The 18,101-nt window shown below is 37.1% G+C and overlaps 1 protein-coding gene across 1 annotated transcript; it reads left to right on the top strand.

Annotated features, from left to right (window-relative positions):
• The first annotated feature begins 10,848 nt into the window (after positions 1 to 10,848).
• LOC129282776 (olfactory receptor 2T2-like) lies at positions 10,849 to 13,848 on the top strand. Its single transcript, XM_064095802.1, has one exon. It carries the CDS (start codon positions 10,890 to 10,892, stop codon positions 12,084 to 12,086), a length of 1,197 nt encoding a protein of 398 aa, XP_063951872.1. The 5' UTR covers positions 10,849 to 10,889; the 3' UTR covers positions 12,087 to 13,848.
• Positions 13,849 to 18,101: the final 4,253 nt, after the last annotated feature.

The raw sequence follows: 18,101 nt of genomic DNA on the forward strand, positions 1-18,101 counted from the left end.
GTCATTTAGGGTCAATGAACTTTGGCCAAGTTGGGGGTATTTGTTGAATTACCTTCAAAACTTTGAAAATTTATGGATCTAGTTCATGAAACTTGGACATTAGGTTAATCAAGTACCACTGAATATCCTGTGCGAGTTTCAGGTCACATGACCATGGTCAATGGTCATTTAAGGTCAATGAACTTTGGCCGTGTTGGGGGTCTTTGTTAAATTACCATCCTAACTCTGAAGTTTATGGATCTATTTAATAAAACTTGGGATATAGGAGTAATCAAGTATCACTGAACATCCCCTGTGAGTTTCAGGTCACAAAACCGAGGTCAAAGGTCAGTTAAGGTCAATAAACTTAGGCCATGTTGGGGTAATTGTTGAATTGCCATCATAACTTTGAAAGTTTATGGATAGAGTGAATGAAATGTGGACATGGGTGTAGTTGACAAGTCTTAAGTCACCGTTCAAATGTCATGTATGGTCAATGAACGTGGTATGATGTCATTTATATGAATGGTGTTTTGTGAATTATTATTTTATAGTAGTTTTCAAAGTTCGCACTGCATGCTATATTAAATCGCGTAATGCAGACGAGACTGCCAGAGGCGTTCCACTTGTTATTGTTTTTTGAAGGGTTAGTGCGAACTAAAACAGAAATTGTAACTACATCTTAGCTTTTACGTTACAAAAAGAAAGATATAGGTACTTCCAAACGCCCAAATAGATAATGTGATCGCGAAGCGCGAGCTCAATTTTTTTTGGATAGGTTTATACCGTGTTTACACTTGATCGGCTTTTGGTTCAGAACCAAAAGCCGATGCAGAATCGGCTTTTGGTTTGCGTTTACACGTTGTTACAGCTTTTGTTACAGCTTGCGGTTCAGAACCGCGAGCCGATTCAAAAGTCGATTTAGTGTAAACACGGTATTAATGTGAATACGAAATTCATAGGAGCGCAAGATGCGCAAGTTGAAACTTTTGATACAGGGCCTACTGACCTAAAAAGGGACCTTTGGTTTGGACTAATGATAAGGATAACTCTTTATATTTGTGAATCAGCTGTCAACTGGCACTGCTTAAAAGTATGGTGCACTTTAAAAGGTTTAACTAAACCTCTTAAATTATACCATACTGTTAAGAGCCAGGTTGAAGTTAACTAAACCATAGATATCAGAATAACACCCTATAAAAATGTATATATCTCTATCCGAGCTACCCCACCTACAGTTCTATTATATGCATGCAGTCCCGAAATTGAAGGCCTAACACCTAGTCTGCTGTGCAAACCCTTCACTCGAGTTAAGGGTCTGAATGTGCAGCCTACTCATGCCTTGTGTACTGAAGGCCTCTGAAACAGCAAGTTTGTATGTGCTAGTCTTTGCGTCGAGACACACTTGCTGATCAAAGTTTTAATCAGAGTCTGTGCCTGCAGACTATACCATACCCCACGTAGTAATTCAAGTTCATCAAACGAATAACAGAGATCCCCCCAGCGGCACGTCCAAATGAAGGAGAGTATAATGCTGTATAAATGTCCTATCAAATATTTTCTTGTAGTCTACTTTGCTCAAACTCATAGGCCCGTATTCTGAAGTCAGTGAGGTTTAAGTTAAACTCTGGTTTAAAGTTGTGGTTTAAGTATGGACAGCCAAAAGTATCAATTTTTTTTTTAATTAAGATGTACGTTTCTTATGTTTGCTGTGCTGTTTCCTGATTCATCGATGGTGAAGACAATCTATATAACTTCCTAGACAATTATAAATTATTTGAGAGCCAAATGAGCTGAAATATTATGTCCCTACTGTTAGTGATTTATGTAACAATTGGCTGTCCATACTTAAACCACAACTTTAAACCTGAGTTTAAGTTAAAACCGACTTCAGAATACGTGTCATAGTAAAGTAAAATATTCAGAGGAGCGTCAGTGGTTCTACAAGAAAATTTGATTCTAGCCAATCAGACGCAAGGATTTCAGTAGTTTATAACATTTGCCGATTCTGTCAATATTTACTTATTTATTCGTGTTTTTGTAGCACAAATGATAAAATAATGTACAACGGAGCCCTCCACCTTTACAAACAGAATATAACACATACACATGATTATATACATATATACAGATGAAATTGAACATAAATTTAAACAAAAGTTATAATCTATAAAATTAACATAAAAAGAAAAAAAAACAAAGGATGAAGGAATACCAGAACAGAGTTTGATAATAATAAATGATTGGCCAATATAAATAACTGACGAATTAATTCTTTAAAATAACATGCTGCTCTGAATAACTGGTTAAATAACTAAACTGGCTTAGTTGGTTAATAATAATATAATATTCGGAACGTTATAGAATTAGGTGAAGCCACTGGCGTAAATCCGTGTTGATGGGGGGGGGGGGGGGGGGGTGACTGAAATATTTAGGCATTTTTTTGCAATCATGTTTTTAGATATGCAAGGAATTGTCATTGATATGTCCACAGTAGTGTAGCGTGGGTCACGGCATTGTGGGGGTACCAGCAAAATTTTTGAATCACTGAGTGAGCGCACGAAGCGCGCTCAGTTGCCAGTTGCCACTTATACTGACCTAATAGAGACATTTTAAGGACAATGTCATTAAACGGATATGTAACTGATCAAATAATGCGAGCGCGAAGCGCGAGCTGAAATATTTTTTATATTTACACCTAAAAAGGGACATTATAATCAAATTTGTGTAATCATGATAGGTACCTGTCTTGCTAAACAATGCGAGCGCGAAGCGCAAGCTGAAATTTTCATATATTTTGACCCCAAACAGCGAGATTTTAAGGAATGTATTTTAGGAATCCATTAAGAGTATGCATATCTCACCATAGTCATCTAATGCGAGCGCCAAGCGCTTGCTGATTTTATTAGAATTACATCTGAACACATGAAACACTTTTTGTAGTCATTGCAATCATGATTATCATACGCATCTCACTAATCAAATATTGCGAGCGCGAAGCGCGAGCTGAAAATTTAGATAATTCAGACCTGAAGTGGGGCTTTCTAAAGTTTCTTTGTAGGAATTAACTAGGACCATACGTATTTCATTAACCAAATGATGCGAGCGCGAAGCGCGGGCTGAAAATTTTTGATATTCAGATCAGAAGAAGGGACATTTTAAGGACTGATTTTAGAGCAGACATATCTCACCAATCAACAGCGAACGTAATCACGGACAGGAAATCTTTCATATATACGAAGACCTTAACATGGGGCAATCACTTTTTGAGTCATGTAAAAGAAGCATATGTCATTACATAAAACAATAACTCAAGTGCTAGGAAATATATTTGGTTTATATTGACTTGAAAACGGGATGTTTTAGTACAACAGGATTATATATCTCGTTAAACAGACAATGCGAGCACTAGGAACAACGAAAACCTAGGCCCTGGGCAAATTATGTTTCATAAAGTTATGATAAAAATGTTTCTTATGTAATGTAACATAACATAATTATAATATAATATAACATTATAATGAATAATATTTTCTTCTTTCCCACTACGTTTCTCTTCCTTTCTCCCTCTTTTCTCCTTTTCCCCTTTTCCCCGTTTTTTTTGTCAGCCGATGGGGGGGGGGGGGGGGGGGTATGTGCCCCCCATGCCCCCCCCGTAGTTACGCCACTGTACGTCCATATGGCAAATACCCCTCCAATATTATTATCTTTTTTACCCCATGATGGTTTAATGGTTTTATTAGAGATTACATTCAAAAAATTTTGACATTCCATCTTAATCCCTTTCCAAAGACCCTAACATTGATGAATTGGAAGAAACGGGGGTTTCTCTTCAATGTTATAATAAGGACATAAGTATTTCGTTTGGAAATTGTGAACTGGCTCTTTATTTGCATTTTATGATTCAATAATATTGTTTTATTTGTTAAGCGGTATTTTAGGAAGAATTTTCACCAATAAAACAATTATCTCTTGTGATTTTTTTTCATTTCTTTGGGGATGTTTGTACAGGCCACCCCCCTCCTCGAAAAGTGGGGGGGGGGGATATATCCCCCCATCCCCCCGGATTTACGCCAGTGGGTGAAGCTGACAAAATAACAGCAAGCAAGTATAAATATATTGAAATCAAACGGATTTTTTTTTACTGTGATTGATCTTCAGTGTGAAATACAGATACTGTACATCAGAGTCAGGCCCCGGGAATGATTTTTGAGGAGGGGGCGCTGGTTTGGGTAAAAACATTGACAAGCAAAAAAGAAAAAGGGTTTTCGTTCCAAAATGAAGGTTACTTTGGTTGAATTTGTTTTCTCTATAAAACACCCGTCTTGTTTAAATCATATACTAAGAGACAATGCGGATGAATCAACATATTCAAGGTGGATTAAAATCATTATTTCACAACTCTAATATTCTACAACAATTTTTAATGAAATTTTCAATATAAGACATGTCTCTAGATTTTTCTTTTCTATTTAATGGGTTAAGGAGTGCAGTCGATGTTTGTGATGGTTATTTTACAGGACATAAGTATATGGTCTAGGCGAGGGGTGCAAAAATTGGCGAGACTTCTGCTCAGACAATGCTAAAAGCATGAAACTTTGCACAATCATGGGCGGAAATCTCAGGGGGGGGGGGGGGCACAAATGTCCCCCTACTATTTTGGGTCTTTTACGATGGAAAGAAATACATCATTCAAAATCGAAATAAAACATGTATTTTGGACGAGATGACCTTATTTTTTGGGTGATAACCCCCCCCTTTTTTTTTTTGCTTGTCAAATTCATTTTGGTCGAAATGACCTTACATTTCGGGTGATACTGATAACCCCCTTTTGTTTTGCTTGTCAAATTTTCCAGCCCCTGGTCCCCCTACCTTTGGGGAGAGATTTCCGCCCTTGCCTCATACTACTCATTTTCAGGGGTAGTGCCAGCATTTTTCATACTTTCCTTAGCAACGGTTGCTAGGTAACAAAATTATCCTAAATAACGGGCATTTTAAGAGCAGATACCACTCTGCATGTGAGCCCCTACTGCTATGTCGCCACCCCAGAAATAAAGAAATAACTTTATAATTTCCTAGATGTCTCTAAGACACGACCGGGATGGTCCTTAGACATTATATTCAACATGGCTTCCAGATGTCCACCAAATGAAAGTATTTCCTGTCATGTATTATTGCAACATAAGAATCAGTCATGTCAGTGGTGAAATTCAGTTCGAGCAGTGGGGGGGGGGGGGGGGGCGGTAATAGCAACATATTGAACTGAAAATGGCAAATTTCGGGGGCATCCACACATCAAGTTTTATATATACGGGGTACATGAATATGTACACAATGTTATGATCTATCACATTTTGGGAGTGACAGTGATGGCCTATATTACTATTTTTTTTCGAAGGTTGTTTTAATAGTGTAAAATACAGAGCACGCATATTAATATGCGAGCGAGCAAAGCAAGCGAGTAAATTTGCTGTTGTTGGAAGACTAAATGGTGTCCAAAACCGTGTTTCTTTTTAAACCAATACGAGAAATTTGAGGTTAAACATTTGAAATGTATTGATAAAACTGATTTATTCATTGGTTACAGGTGAGATGAGAATAGAAGAAGGTGTCATCATAATTATCAGAAATTACTGTGCCTTAATGAATTATATGCCATCCCAAACCACTATGTAAACTTCCCAAACCCTGTAAAATAGCACATTGAATCTTTGCTAACTGGAATGTTTTTCAGCAGATTTTAAAATATATTTAGAGATTATACGACATTAAACATCGTAAACAAAAAATCATTGAAATATGAATACTTAGTACATCGATTTGCTAAAAAGTTATGCTATAAGTGGAAATCGATACAGATAAAGATACAGGAAATAATGTGCTTTTGATTTAGTAACGGAATTAATTTGATCAATGTTAACATTCAGTGGCGTGATTAGTTAAACATTTTGAGGGGCCGACGTGGTGCATGGGGCAACATATATTTACGAAAGCTGTGAGCCAGCGAAGCGAGCAAGCAAAATTTTTGACCATTTTCATCCAAAAATCTGATTTTGTAACATGATTTTACAGAATATGACATCATATTTCATCCTTTTTCTCTTCTTTCGTTTCCGTCTCGCCTGCAGAGCGGAGGCGCCGCTTTTCCGACAGCGGCAATGGCGACGGCAGCGCGGTGTTTTTAGGTTTTTGAAATATCATCATAGGAAGTATATGAACCTATTTCATCATTATTTTGACATACATGTAAGAGTAAACAAGTATCGCTGAAGATCCTGCCTGAGAGTTAGGGATCATGATCAAGTAAAAGGCCATTTAGGGTAAATGACCTTTGACCATGTTTGGGTAATCACCATCGAAATGTTAAGCTATGTTTTTGAAATGCCATCATAAATTTCAAAGCATATAAAGGACATAATGGAAATAAAGTATGACTGAGCGTCTTGCACGTATTTCTGGTAACATGATCAAGGTCAAAGGTCAAAAGGTCAAAAGGGTTCCACGAAATTAATATTTTTTATCATCATTATTAATGGTGTTATTTGTGAATAATTATTCTTTTCTAGTCAGCACTACCGTTATACTAAATGGCGTAATACAAAAAAAGACTGCCAGAGTCGTTCCACTTGTCTCCTTGTTTTCTTGGTCGTGATTTTCTTAGGGGTCCATTCCATCCCCTCCATCTGTACGTCAATTTCAGAAGTATCACATTGTAAATTTCACTTGTCGTATGAAGTAGGCCTTTACTTGTACAAACTATCCCCCTCCCCAAAGGTGCCGATTGGAAAGTAAATATATAACTGAAGTTGAATAAAAACCTGCCCCATACTGTTACCATGGTAATGCAGTTTCCATAACATTTAGAAAATGAATATTGCATGTCTTATACCCATGAGCACTGGCTGAAAACTGAGGTAGTAGTTTGACCCGCAAAGAGTTTCCTGACTTTTTGGCCCAAGTATGTGGCAACCATGGCAACACATTTTCTGAGAAATACAAAAAAAAAATGTGTTCCATCATCTCTCTAGCTATAGGCCTATGTGTTTCCCAATGTGCATACACTCTTAAAACAAATCAGTCAAATTGATTAGACCAGTAGTCAGCTGGGTGCAACTGATATGACAATCACCTATTTCTGACATATATTCAAGTCAGAAATAACTCTGTTCTAGTAAAATACGACTAGAAAATAGTCAAATATGACTAGAACATATTAGTTGCACCCTGCTGACCCTATTAAGTAATAATTTTAACTGATTTGTTTTAAGAGTGTAGGTCATAAAATGAAGAAGTAGTTCAATCCGCATGATGTTCATAGAATAATTTTTGTAATATGATTTTACCATGGTAACGCAGATTCAAAAGTAGTTTTTAGAAGAGATTTTAAATGCTAAATTGCAGCATAATCATAGGTCCATAGACATCCTTTGGACTGGTTGCTAATGAAAATAGGTTTCCTAGCAACCGTTGCTTTGCTAATTAGAGTTCATTTTGGCACCACTCCTGAAAATGTTTAGAATGTTATTTTGATCACATGTGCACAGTTTCATGCTTTTAGCAGAATCTGAACACTGATTTTTTCACCTCTCTCCTAGACTATATAGACCTATTGTTAAATGTAACACGCTTGTGTCTGCCTCTTTATTATTATTTCCCCTGGCTGCTACTCTCTCAAGCAGTTCTTGCTGATGATAGCTGGCCATCTTTGTGGGATATGTCTACTATCTATCATTATTATGTAAATGCTACAATTTGTAATTCTATAATGTATTTTTGTATTTTCTTATGTGCTTTATGATTACTGTGATTCATGTGTTGAAATTAACAATAAATGCAGAAACACCTGCTAAAAATGCACTTTGAAAACCATGGTGTTGTGAGCTCTCAGACTAATACCTGCTGCTATACAGTGCGTATAAAAAAACGGGGCAGTTTTGAAAAGTCTATAAAAATTGTTTCAAATTATGATATCTATATTTTGATGTTAATAGATGCTGTGAAATCTTATCTTTGAAATGCCATTAAAAAAAAAAAAAATTTGTTCATGCTTGAGCGAACACGGGACGTTTTTGTTAGGGGTTCATAAAGAGGCTTGCGCCAAAATGGCAGAAATGAGAAATTTGATGATCAGACTTCCTCTTTGCCTTTCCATTGTCTTTGCCATGATTTTCGAATTATGCTGTCGAATATCATTCACAAATTTATTTATTTACTTGAATTATTATTTTTTCATTAAAACTTCTTTAACCTTTGAATTTTCCTTCATAAGTAAGTAAAGATGACTTTTGTCAACCCAAGCAAGAAGATTTGCATTATTAATTGGGAGAACTTGTAACTATTCAAATCGTATTTTATTATGTGAAACAAATTATGTTATGGTACCTTTAAAAATCATGAATCCTATTTTCAAGGGGTTCCTTGACCAAGTTTAATTATGTGCTTGACAGGACAAACAGGAATGATTCATATCTTTCAATGGCAATGGTGTGTTGAGTCAATTTTGAAGGAGCTAGATATGGCAGATTGGATAAAATGTATTACAAAAGTTGTGAGCGAGCCAAGCGAGCAAGCAAAAATTTTCACTTTTTAATTAAAATATCAAATTTTTTGATAGATTTTGACATAATATTCAGAAAATAAATCATATTTCACTTTCTATCTTTTCTTTTATTTCCTTTCCACTTTTTTATTGGGGGAAACACCCCGAGCCCCCGCCCATATGTATGCCACTGTTCAAAGGCACCATAACCTTTGTAGCACACAATGAAAGGATTTGAAAAAAAAAATACACGCTCTCCCATACTTCGGTTGAAAAAATTTTGTTTTTGCGTAAAGAAGGACTATTGAAAGCTAAAAGAGAACATATTAAAAAGAAACAACAACAGAATAATTCAAGCAGATAAACAGATCTGAAAATGAATTTTGACCTCATAATTCGAAAATTATGGCAAAGATAATGAAAAGGTTAAGAGGAAGTCTGCTGATTAGCAAGAAGTCCGATCACCATATTTTATCATTTCACGCCATTTTGGCTCAAGCCTCCTTTTTAACACCAGACAAAAACATTCCGTGTTCGCTCAAGCATGAACGAAACTAATTTTTTAATGGCATTTAAAAGATAAGACTTCAGAGCACCCATTAACACTAAAATATAGACATCATGATTCGAAACAAAAATTTTATAGACTTTTGATACGCACTGCATAGATACAATGATTTTAACTAACAAATTATTATATTCGTCGCATTTTTTGTTGTGCGTCTGTGTTATTTTTTCTTCGCTTGAGTACAGGCCTGTCACTTCCTTAGTTATCAAATGCACATAAGCATATTTATTTTCTATCCTATACTTTTCTAAAAAAGAGAAAAAATATAAAATATTATTTTTCAATTATTAGAAATCCAGAATAAAATTGAAATAAAGATTTTTTAGAAATTTGCAATAATCCTGTATAAAGGATACACACTTGGGCAACATACTGTCTACTGTGTTGGGTAATGAATGCTGGTAAAAAAAAATTATGTAGTCTGGGCCAATTATTGTCCAATTGAGCAAATTTATTACCCAATTATGAATTTTTTAAACCAAATTTTTGGACAGATTTTAACCAGTTGTGTACCAGGGTTGGTTAAAAGTTGGGCATTTTTGCCTAACTATTTTAAGAGTGTAGTCAAACTAATTTGTTTAAAAACGGACAGAGATTATAAGATACATTTCGTTTTGAAGTTTCATGCATTATTTGGGGACTTGGGTGATATTTCTGATAAACTAAAGTGGATATATCCTGCATCAAAGGATGATTTATTGTTATTGTGAGAAAAAGTTCCACTATTTCCTCCCAATGACCAACTAACACCTGCGTTAATTCACTCAAAGGGAATTGAATCCATTCCAAATTGAAATTTATATCAAAATAACAGAAGCAGAGGGGCAAGAATTTTAACAGAATAGAGGACAAACATGGAAAGCGGTAATAGAGTTGCAAGTGGTAAATAGATACCTCTATAAAGATTTACAATTGGCCGCATGTGTGAGTTCAAGGTGATGTAGAAAGGTAGAGAAGTGACTACTAAATTATTTGTATTAATCACAAATTTATTTTTTGAAAATTTTCATTTTCTCCTTACAGTCTCAACTATTTTTCATTACCACCCCGGCAATAAAGATACGTAGAAAAAAAAACCACACAAATTTCTTTCTTATAATTACACGACAGCTAGGAGAGTCGTTTCCTCTTGTTGGTATATACTTACCAATTTTCCAATATAGATACAATAGATAGCGACCTCTTTTTTTTTTAAGTCTAAACCATTTTTTTTAAATTTCTTTTCCGGTTTTTTCTTCATCGTTACTTTTATCACATGAAGTATGTTATCTCCGAGGTAGACTAGCCCTTTAATTGACCTTATATAGTATTGCGGAAACTTGTCTTTCAAATACCAGTATGTTTGCAAGCAATATGCTTTCGGTTTCGTGCTGGAGATTGGCACTCAGGCATTTTATTGTAGAAGGAGGTGATGGGGGCTTGATCATTTTTTTTGCACAAGAACTATCCTTAAATTTCGCCAAAAATATTTGACTGAAAACTGTACAAATGATTAAAAAGAAGGACCATGAATGTGATATTATTTGGGAATCACAGATTATATATACAGCACGGTGACGTAGCATATTTTGTAGGGGGTAAATGCCGGATATGTTAAAGCCCCTATTAAAACGTTCTATTTTTTTTACCTCGGGTTTGAGTAATGACGATATCATATTTATTTTCTACGTCACGCAATCCCATTTCGATTCCCTATCATAATAGTTCCCATGGTTTTTGGGAGTTGATGATTTATGGTATTAAAATCCTTTCTATATTTTCACTTTCGAAGAAAGACGTGCACCAATTTACCGATAAACTAACATGTGTATGAAGAGGAGACTCGTCAATACACCCCTTGTCCAGCAATCGCGTGGGGAATTAACTGATGCTAGTAGTTTATTGCCCTTTTCTAAGAGAATCCTCCCTAAAATTATCGCGATGGAAGACAGTACAACGATGTTAAGATTGACTGAACAACAGTTTTTTAGTTCGTTCGGATCTACGGAGAACAACACAAACAGCAGTGAAGCTACCACCGATCGTCCTGTTGATGGTCTCTTGGTCACCATCGTGTTAATAGGATCTGGTTGTATCGGGGTGTTCCTAGTGGTGTCTTTCAACGCACTTCACCTCCTCGCCCTCAGATCTGCAAAGATGTTCCCCACCAATCTTCGACTCTGTCTTCGTGTTCTTGGCGTCATCGACCTCCTGGGAGGATTCATCTGCTACGGAAAGGTCGTGCTCGTCGCCGTTGATAATTCCTTTTATTCGGATGTGACGAAGTGTACCATTTCCAATGGTGTTATGTTTATCTTTGTTGGGATGTCCCACATGATATTGATGCTGATAACGATAGATAGATACATCGCCGTCACCCGCCCATTGCGGTACCACGCCCTCCTCAACCGACGCAGGATGAAATTGCTGATTATTACCGCGCTATTCGGCGGAGCTGTTGTTGGAGAAGTACCAACTTTTCACTTGATGCTCAGTGGCACGTGCCATCCAGAAGGTGAAGAACTTGTAAAAGTCAAGCAATCCTTCGTAGCAGTTTACACCATTATCCCTTTCGCCTTTGTCATGGTAACAACTGTTTTAAACCTGCACCTACTCTTGATATCAAAGTCCCATGAGGATCGACACAAGAGCACTTCACCAACGTGTCCACCAGAACAGACCGGTGGCCAACTAAAGTCAGAATGCGATGAAGAAGAATTAGAAGAACTGAGAAATCGCTCGACTAGCGATTCATCCCGCCCAAACTGTTGTATGAAGATGAATAAAGGTACTGTCACGATCTCCATCGTTGTCGGGACGAGCTACCTCGTATGGGCACCCGGATTTCTCCTCCTAATGAATCACTTTTTTGTTGTCCCGAGGATTGTCTCGTTCCTTCTTTATATGATTATGTATTCAAGCCATTGGCTTAATCCAGTTGTTCTGTTTTTCATGAAGAAAACATATAGGAGAGCAGTTATTCAAATTTTTACATCAAACAAACGCCGAGTTCTTGAGTAGACTGTGTCGATGAAAGACACTATTTATATTTCAGCATTAAAAAAAAAATGTGATACTGTACAATCGACACATATGCAAACTGAATACGGCTTTCCAATCATTTGATGCAAACATTCAAGATGTTCAAACGCGGTTATATCATGAGCCACAGAAATTTAGGTGATCATAATTGTTGCTATGTACCAGAGAACATTCAAAAGGTTTTTCATATTTATATGGATGTTTCTTTACATGTTTTCAACGGGTCGGTGGCGCCTAGGCGTTCCACCCTGTTTTCAAAATCTATTTTTCTCCCCTCATATTTTGTTTTCATTCACCTATCCTTCCCCATTCTGTACGGATGAAATGGCAGTTTTATTTATATCCTAAATAATTACAATTCAAGACCAGTTTGTAAGCATACTATTATCTTTATCCATTATTGCCTTTCAAAACTTAAACCTTGAAGTCTAGTACAATTAATTCAGTGGAGATTGTATAATTATTTTCAGTTTCATATTAGTCTAAGATGTGTGATCAAATAGTGCTTGTTAATCTAACTCATTTAATTGGTACTCCATGCTGAAAGTAATATGATTTGAACAGATAAAGAAAAAATGACATACAAACAAAGCACATAATTTTTTTTATCACAATCAGATATGGAATAATAATACAGTTATGACATGTAGTCAAAAGAATTTCCTTATTTCGGTGACACAGTTCAATGCATGTATTCATGAATATTGAACAGAACTAATGATCTCATATCCCCAAGCACTCGTTCTTTTGTATTTTATCTATAAAATTTTGTTCAATCAATTTGTTTTCCTCCTAGAATGAAAAAGATTGATTGATTACTGATTTAATGCATTATTCACTGCGGCAACCTATTATTATAAGGGACACATACCATACCCACATGCTTTATCAACAACGACTGCATTGAGTCAACCCGGCATCAATGCAATGATGGCATACATCTCAGTCCTGAAGGTGTGAAATTATTCGCCGACAGTCTAGTCCGCCACATCAACTCAGAAAGAGATAGGCCTATCTCAAACGATGATCAACAAAGGCACGAGAATCGCAGAACTTTATCTACCACCTATGCGTCCAGACATCCCTTACCATCATCCTCCCCGCATCCTATCTCAATGACAATGCAAAACCCACATCTGCAACCTGCAATAGATGTATCAAATGAACAAAAAAGGTTCTTTTTTGTCTATTTCGCTAATACGTTTTGAGGCCGCTACCCTAGTCAAGCACTGCTTATGGTAGCGGTCTCCAGCATTTTTTTTTTGTCTACTTAACAAAGTACAACTTATAATATTGCAAACTAATACTATCTATATACATTTTTGCAAATGAATGATTATTTGTATTTTTTTTTTGTTAAAAGAAATGTATCACTATTTTTTTCTTTATGTTGTACATTATGTTTGTTAATTATTTCTGTTGGAAAAATGCTGAAATAAAATAAAATCAAATCAAATAAAAAACCTAAACTATGGAATCACAGAAGGTAATGATCATTGTTAGTGATAATTAAAATTTTGAGAGAGACAAGTGTTAGCTTTATTGAAGAATAAGTCAGGTGCTTAACTATGTAAATAGTTTAAATTGAGTTAGAACGTGCATCTGATCACTAGTTGCATATCATGTGAATTGATCACAGCGGGGAACTTGCATTATAATATGCAGCATTCATATCGCGCTTAATACAAACGATTCTAAGCGCTCCATACTATTACCCCGGCTCTATAATGACATGTGCTCGTATAAAGCCATGGCAGTTTGAAATCCCATCGAGGCAACAAGTTTCCCTCCCCTCCCACCCTATGTATTTTTGTTTTATAATATCAGGGTTTTATTTTATAATATCGAGAGGAGAGGACCTAACGTCAGTACAAAATTTAGACACACGGGGTTACAGTGTGTAGGGGCTACATGACTGTGAGCATTGCAGTGTAACAATAAATGATTGTTGTGTGTTACCACACCAACTGACTTTACACGTAGAGCTGAGTTACTGTTGAGAATAACCATGTCCAGGAATTTTGTGTATCACGATTTACGATATTCATAAGAAATATGACATGATGGTTTGGGAGGCTGGGCAGAATTACGACAGTAGGTCAGCATGGTTGGGAAGTTTGGAGCGACATTGAGTTTTGAGTCTCTTTGATGGAATTCAGAGCATGGAAAATAACTAGGAAATTTTGTGTTTCACGACTTATGATATTCTTGTGAGATTTAAGTCTATGGTTGGGAGGTTGGGCAGAATTATGTCAGCATGGTTGGGAGGTTGGGAGAGACATTGAGTCCTTGAGCTCTATGATGCAAATAAGGAGCATGGACAATGTTTAGGAAATTTTGTGTATCAGGATTTATGATGTTCCTGTGAGACACCACGGTTGGGAGGCTGGGCAGAATTATGTCTGCATCGGTTGTGAAGTTTGGAGTGACATTGAGTTTTGAGTCTCTTTGGTGGTATTAAGAGCATGGAAAATAAATAGGAAATTTTGTGTTTCACGACTTATGATATTCTTGTGAGATTTTAATGTATGGTTGGGAGGTTGGGCAGAATTATGTCAGCATGGTTGGGAGGTTGGATGAGAAATTGAGTCCTTGAGCTCTATGATGCAAATAAGGAGCACGGAAAATGTTTAGGAAATTTTGTGTATCAAGATTTATAATGTTCCTGTGGGACGTAACATTATCAGAGCTGCCAAGTAGTACTGATTTTCCGTATTTAGTACTGAAAATAGAGAAGAATACTGGTGGTTTCATGCAAAATAATGATTTCTTAAGTTTCAGTTTATGTGTTGTCTTATGGTATTCCTGTGAAAATACTAATTTCCTCACCAAAATAATGATTTTCAGCCTTGAAAATACAGTACTGAAATGTTCTTGTTCAGGTTGGCAGCTCTGCATTATGGTTGGGAGGCTGGGCAGAATTGTGTCATCATGGTTGTGAGAGACTTTGAGTCTTTGACCTCTATGAGGGAAATTAGGAGTATGGAAAATGTTTAGGAAATTTTGTGTATCACGATTTATGATGCTCCTGTGAGACATCACCTAATGGTTGGGAGGTTGGGGTGAATTATGTCAGCATGGTTGGGAGGCTGGGAGAGACATTGAGTCCTTGAGCTCTATGATGCGAATTAGCTACATGGAAAATGTTTAGGAAATTTTGTCTATCAAGATTTACGATACTCCTGTGGAACAGGACATGATGGGAGGCTGGGAAGAATTATGTCAGCATTGGTTGGGAGGTTGGGAGAGATATTGATTTTATGTTGGTAATTAGGAGCTCAGGAAATCTGAACGTAGCTCTTTGGCCTGCATAAGGTTGGAAGGTTGGGCGGGCAATTACAGCGTTTATCAAGAAAGCTTGCACAGATAGTTGCGGATACAACCATAGTATGGATATATAGATATACATGTCATATGTATTTTCAGACTTAATGAAGCATATTACATAATGTGGCTAATTTTGGTTGTTACACGTAAATGGTAAGGAGCATGAAAGGATAGCCTTATACAATATATAGAAGGTTTGTGTTCAGAAACAAATTGTTTGAAACCTGAAGATCACCAATATTAATATCAAAGTATATGCTCCAAAGATGTTGATTACCAAGATTTAGGGGAAATACCCGTGGGAACTACTATCCTGCGGGTGGGTCACGTGATCAACAGCCCCAGGGACGAGTTACTACCCTCCCGGTGTTCACGTGACCATATCTTTCAGTATGCCACAGTTCTAATGCATATGTAGTCTTTTGTTATGTCTCACGACATTATTCAGATTGTGTTGATGTTCATTACCTTTTATGTTATTTAGGGATATTGCCTATGTGTTTTGATGCCTCGTATGGAATTAAATGGCAAGCAATGGCAAATTATTTGTACACTTGTTTTCTTCTCAAAATGAGTTATGCGCATGTTACATCCTCCCATAACTACTCCGGATGCTTTTACTGCGGAGAAACAAATCACAAGAACCAAAACTGCCGCTACGGGGAAAAAATCAGATGCTACCTCTGTAATGAACTTGGTCACAAACGCAAATTTTGCTAGAATAAACAACTAAAAATCTGGCCAGGAAGGCTGTGCCGATAAAGATGCGCAGAAGAAACACTTTCAAATTAAACAAAGAAAAACAATTAACACTCGAAACTCTAAAAAATTGAAAGTAGCGCATCTTATTGTTCGAAGTTTGTTTGATAAACTAGATGAAATCAATTATCATTTGAAAACAATGGACATCGACATACGTCTATCAGAGACATGGTTGAACAAAAAAATTATTAGTGAAATTGTGAAAATTCAAGGATACTCCCTCTACCGTCGTGATAGAGATGATGAACGTCGAGGCGGCGGTGTTTGTATCTATGTAAAGCGTACCCTGACATGCATCGAAAGAGATGATCTTATTGACAGTTCTTTAGAAGCCATCTGGCTAGAAATTCAAGGCCTGAAATTTGCAAAATTACTAATTTGTTGTATATATAGACCTCCAGACACAAATGCAACTTATTTTGAGAAAATCACAGAAAACTTTGAAAAAGCAAATAACACGAATATGGAATTACTTATTCTTGGTGACTTGAATGTAGATTATAAACTTGATGAATCCCTTCATGATAATCCTGTTCATTGTCTAGAGAATCCACTGCGATCGTCAAAAATCGACAAAGCGTGGTATAACGTGGCTTGATCGTGCCTTGATCTTTTCAATCTTCTCCGTCGTACCTTGATCTTTTCTGAAGCGGCAAGGATCGCCACCATCTTTATGGTCGCCACCAAATTTTGAACATGTTCAAAACTTACGTATCGAGATCGCGGAGGTGCTAAAGCGCATCACAATCGAGTCATGAGCGTATTACAAACGACATATTCGTAGCTGTAACGGAGCCCCAACGCATCAAGCGTAGTATAAGCGCATTAAAAGCGGCACCGATTGCCCGTGGTTTTCAGGCCCGTTCCCAAGACAATTTTGCTACGCTGCTTCCGTTTACAAGGCGAATGCCTTGCGCTCGACACGCTTCACACAGCTTCCACCACGACGCTTCCTTCTTTGGGTGGCATGTGGCACACGTTCTCAGCCCGCTACAGGCGTTCGCGTTGCGCTTTTGCTGCGCCGCTGATGACTGGGCAGCGATTGCGCAACAACCGTCCGCGCTGCTATAAAACGCCGTGCCGATGGTGGCGGATTATCATATTTGCAACAGATTGCGAGGCGATACCACGGCGTTTTCAAACATACCTCCCAGAAAAAGGACCAGAAAAGGGAAAGCTGCCCAAGCTACCCCTCTTAGGCCGGCGGTCGAAGAGGAAGATCAAGGGGTTATGGTGGTGGTAGAGGAGGAGGAGGTAGAGGAGGAAGAGGAGGGGGTACAGGAGGAGGATGGAATTCTTACTGCTTAGCCAGCTGGAAAGAGAAAAAAAGACGCTCACATGTCTTGATGACGAAATGAGTTACCTCTGCAGAAATAAATAAATTGATTATGTTTTGAAAAAAAATTGAATTCTAACCACAGTGACAGTAGACAACATCAAATTTTGTTAATGATGCGATCACTAATGTATTGATTGGGAAAGGCAATCTTTAGGGAGATTCTGGCATTGTGCCCCCCTCCCCCTCCCTTTTTATGCGTGCTCTCACATCAGTAGACTACTTCTTGTCAGCAAATTTGAAAGGAATTTACCAAATATTTTTGAGTGACAAACTTTGTGGAAAAAAATAAACAGAATATCAAAGATTTTTATGCTCTTTTATGAAATTCTGGATGCATCCCTCATATTAACTATTAGGCTCATCGACATCTTTTGAATGAATTTTAGAAATATTGTATATTATGACTTAGGTGACAGCCAGGATCGGACCCTGTATCTTTTTGGCCTCCTCCTTCTCCTGTCCTCGCATTCAACTTTTAACTGATGTTCTTTTAGAATGCCAAGATGTATAAGTCCAACCTAATTCTGGACATCCATGTTGGTCGGAGGTTGGCAATCGACTGAAAA

This window comes from Lytechinus pictus, chromosome 2, assembly GCF_037042905.1.
Source record: "Lytechinus pictus isolate F3 Inbred chromosome 2, Lp3.0, whole genome shotgun sequence".
NCBI lineage: Eukaryota > Metazoa > Echinodermata > Echinoidea > Temnopleuroida > Toxopneustidae > Lytechinus > Lytechinus pictus.

What these genes read in the sequence shown, in the direction of transcription:
- LOC129282776 (XM_064095802.1), top strand. Translation starts at nt 10,890, where the DNA reads ATGTGTATGAAGAGGAGACTCGTCAATACACCCCTTGTCCAGCAATCG.